Source organism: Galeopterus variegatus, unplaced genomic scaffold (genome assembly GCF_000696425.1).
Source record: "Galeopterus variegatus unplaced genomic scaffold, G_variegatus-3.0.2 Scaffold16490, whole genome shotgun sequence".
Lineage (NCBI taxonomy): Eukaryota > Metazoa > Chordata > Mammalia > Dermoptera > Cynocephalidae > Galeopterus > Galeopterus variegatus.
Genome location: NW_007742601.1, coordinates 3887 through 7665, shown reverse-complemented (window position 1 = coordinate 7665; position 3779 = coordinate 3887). Strand labels below are relative to the sequence as shown.

General features: G+C 45.4%; 1 protein-coding gene across 1 annotated transcript; it reads left to right on the top strand.

The window, feature by feature from the left end:
• LOC103582498 (protein FAN) lies at positions 1–3668 on the top strand (the record flags this gene model as incomplete). Its single annotated transcript, XM_008564073.1, has 2 exons — positions 1–44; positions 330–3668. Coding segments are annotated over 2 exons (2748 nt in total), but the record flags the coding sequence as incomplete, so codon positions are not given.
• Positions 3669–3779: the final 111 nt, after the last annotated feature.

Genomic DNA, 3779 nt, shown 5'->3' with positions numbered 1-3779 from the left:
CGGGGCGCCGCCCGGCACGCGAGCCCGGGCGTTCGCCGGGGAGGGCGAGCAGGCGAGCCCCACGGACACCCCTCCGCCTCAGGCCTCTCGGGCGGCATCGGGTCCGAATACTCGGGCCGCGCCGTACGGTGGTTGCGCCCGGGCGGGACCGAGCAGGCCCGCGTCCTCCCCTGGCCGCTGACGCCCCACAGCTCGCGCTCTCTCCCTGCCGACCTGCAGACATGAAGCAAACGCAGACTCGCTCCCTGCGCCGGAGGGCAGCGGGGAGGCCGCCGGGAAGGCCCTGCTGTGGGCAAAGCCCAGGCCGTCCCCCGGCAACGGACCTTATCATTTTCCTTGCTGCTGCTTAACTTGGAGGAGTACTACTTTGAACAGCATACAGTCAATCGTGTTCAGCACAGGGGCCGTCCTGATGAAAGGAAAATCAGAGGGTCCTTAAAAATATGTTCAAAATCAGTGATTTTTGAACCAGATACAATATCCCAGCCCATCATTAAGATTCCTTTGAGAGATTGTATAAAAATAGAAAAACATAGAAAAAATGGAGCCAATAGACACTTGGCAAAGGCAAAATCAAGTGGAATTTCACTCATTTTCAGTCAGGTATATTTCATTAAAGAACATAACATTGTTGCACCATATAAAATAGAAAGGGGCAAAATGGAGTATGTCTTTGAACTGGATGTTTCAGGGAAAGTGGAAGATGTTGTGGAAACATTGCTTCAGCTTCACAGAGCATCGTGCCTTAACAAACTGGGTGACCAAACTGCCATGATAACAGCTATTTTGCAGTCACGTTTGGCTAGGACTTCATTTGACAAAAACAGATTCCAAAGTGTTTCTGAAAAGCTTCACATGGAATGCAAAGCTGAGATGGTGACACCTCTGGTGACGAACCCTGGACACGTGTGCATCACTGACACCAACCTGTATTTCCAGCCTCTCAATGGGTACCCGAAACCTGTGGTCCAGATCACACTCCAGGATGTCCGCCGTATTTACAAAAGGAGGCACGGCCTCATGCCTTTGGGCTTGGAAGTATTTTGCACAGAAGATGATCTATGTTCCGACATCTCCCTAAAGTTCTACAAACCTCAAGATAGAGATGATCTCTATTTCTATATTGCTACATATCTAGAGCACCATGTTGCAGAGCACACGGCCGAGAGCTACATGCTGCAGTGGCAGCGAGGACATCTGTCCAACTACCAGTACCTTCTTCACCTCAACAACCTGGCTGACCGGAGCTGCAACGACCTCTCCCAGTACCCTGTGTTTCCATGGATAATAAATGACTATTCCAGCTCAGAATTAGATTTGTCAAATCCAGGAACTTTCCGGGATCTTAGTAAGCCAGTGGGGGCCCTGAATAAAGAACGGCTGGAGCGGCTACTGACACGCTACCAGGAAATGCCTGAGCCAAAGTTCATGTATGGAAGTCACTACTCCTCCCCAGGCTATGTGCTCTTTTATCTTGTTAGGATTGCGCCAGAGTATATGTTGTGCCTACAGAATGGAAGATTTGATAATGCAGATAGAATGTTCAACAGTATTGCAGAAACTTGGAAAAACTGTTTGGATGGCGCAACAGATTTTAAAGAGTTGATTCCAGAATTCTATGGTGATGATGTCAGCTTTTTAGTCAATAGCCTGAAGTTGGATTTGGGAAAGAGACAAGGAGGGCAGATGGTTGATGACGTGGAACTTCCCCCTTGGGCCCTGAGTCCCGAGGACTTTCTCCAGAAGAGCAAAGAGGCACTGGAAAGCCATTATGTGTCCGAGCACCTTCACGAGTGGATTGATCTAATATTTGGTTACAAGCAGAAAGGTCATGACGCTGTTGGGGCCCACAATGTATTTCATCCCCTGACCTATGAAGGAGGTGTGGACTTGAACAGCATCGAGGATCCTGATGAGAAAGTAGCCATGCTAACCCAGATCTTGGAGTTTGGGCAGACACCAAAACAGCTGTTTGTGACACCACATCCTCGAAGGATCACCCCAAAGTTTAAAAGTTGGTGGCAAACCTGCAGTTATAATGCTTCTGTGGCAGATTCCCCAGCCTCTCCAGGTGAAGAGTCTTTTGAAGACCTGACTGAAGAAAGCAAAACACTGGCCTGGAATAACATCAGCAAGCTGCAGTCGTATGAGCACTACAAAATCCACAGAGAGGCAGTGACTGGAATAGCAGTCTCTTGCAATGGGTCTTCAGTCTTTACAACATCACAAGATTCCACTTTGAAGATGTTTTCTAAAGAATCCAAAATGCTACAAAGAAGTATATCATTTTCGAATATGGCTTTATCATCCTGTTTACTTTTGCCAGGAGACGCCACTGTTGTAAGCTCTTCATGGGATAACAATGTCTATTTTTATTCCATAGCATTTGGAAGACGCCAAGACACATTAATGGGACATGATGATGCTGTTAGTAAGATCTGTTGGCATGACAACAGGCTATATACTGCATCGTGGGACTCTACAGTGAAGGTGTGGTCTGGTGTTCCTGCAGAGATGCCAGGCACCAAAAGACATCAGTTTGACCTGCTGGCTGAGCTGGAACATGATGTCAGTGTAGATACTATCAGTTTAAATGCTGCAAGCACATTGTTGGTCTCTGGCACCAAAGAAGGCATGGTAAATATTTGGGACCTCACTACGGCCACCTTAGTGCACCAGATTTCATGCCATTCAGGGACTGTATGTGATACAGCTTTTAGCCCAGACAGTCGCCATGTCCTCAGCACAGGAGCAGATGGCTGTCTTAATGTAATCGATGTGCAGACAGGGATGCTAATCTCCTCTATGACATCAGATGAGCCCCAGAGGTGCTTTCTCTGGGATGGAAATTACATTTTATCTGGAAGTCAGTCTGGTGAACTGCTCGTTTGGGACCTCCTTGGAGCAAAAATCAGTGAGAGAATACAGGGCCACACAGGTGCTGTGACATGTATATGGATGAATGAACAGTGTAGCAGCATCATCACAGGAGGGGAAGACAAACAAATTATGTTCTGGAAACTGCAGTATTAAGTGCCTTTTCCTCTCTTGAATGTTAAATTGAACTCTAACGTATTTTTAAACCAAACTTTTAAATGAACTGGTGAATGTGCAATTATAGTAATTAGAAGTTTTACCACATGGAAAATTTGTGGTTTTAAACTTTCTAAGTCATGGTGACTTCATTGAAAGCCATTAGTCGCCATCCTCCAAGGCAGATAAAATACAGCAGTATTAGGGAGAAGACATGACATTTGTGAGGCAGATGATCATCCTAGTAAGACGACGGTCAGGAGACAAGATCGGGCAGCACAGAGTAGCTAAGAGATACTAAACTGGGCTGGAGGAACTTACCAGAAAGCACTGAAGAATTTAGAATTGCCCTAGAAAACGTGCAGTATTCTCTACTACTTCTGAGTCGCTCTGTTTTGTCTTTCTGCTCTACCACAATTGCTGCCCATTGGGTTTTTGGTTATGTGTGTTTTCATGGAGAGCTTACTTCTATAATGCTGTACCCAGATTCTAAGAACCTGGGGAAGGATTAGCAGTTCTTATAACAGTAAGTTTATTGTGTTATAGGAATTGTTTGTATTTCATTATAGCTGTCATCTTTTCTATATTAAAAATATTTATCTGTAAAAAAAAAATAAAATTTTCATTATTTTCAAGAAGTCTCAAATTTATCAAATTTGTAAAAAACCATCATTGTTGATCTTCTGAAAAACATTTGCCCCAGGACGCTATTGACACTTCTGCACACTGGCGGGGTTTTTTGTTTT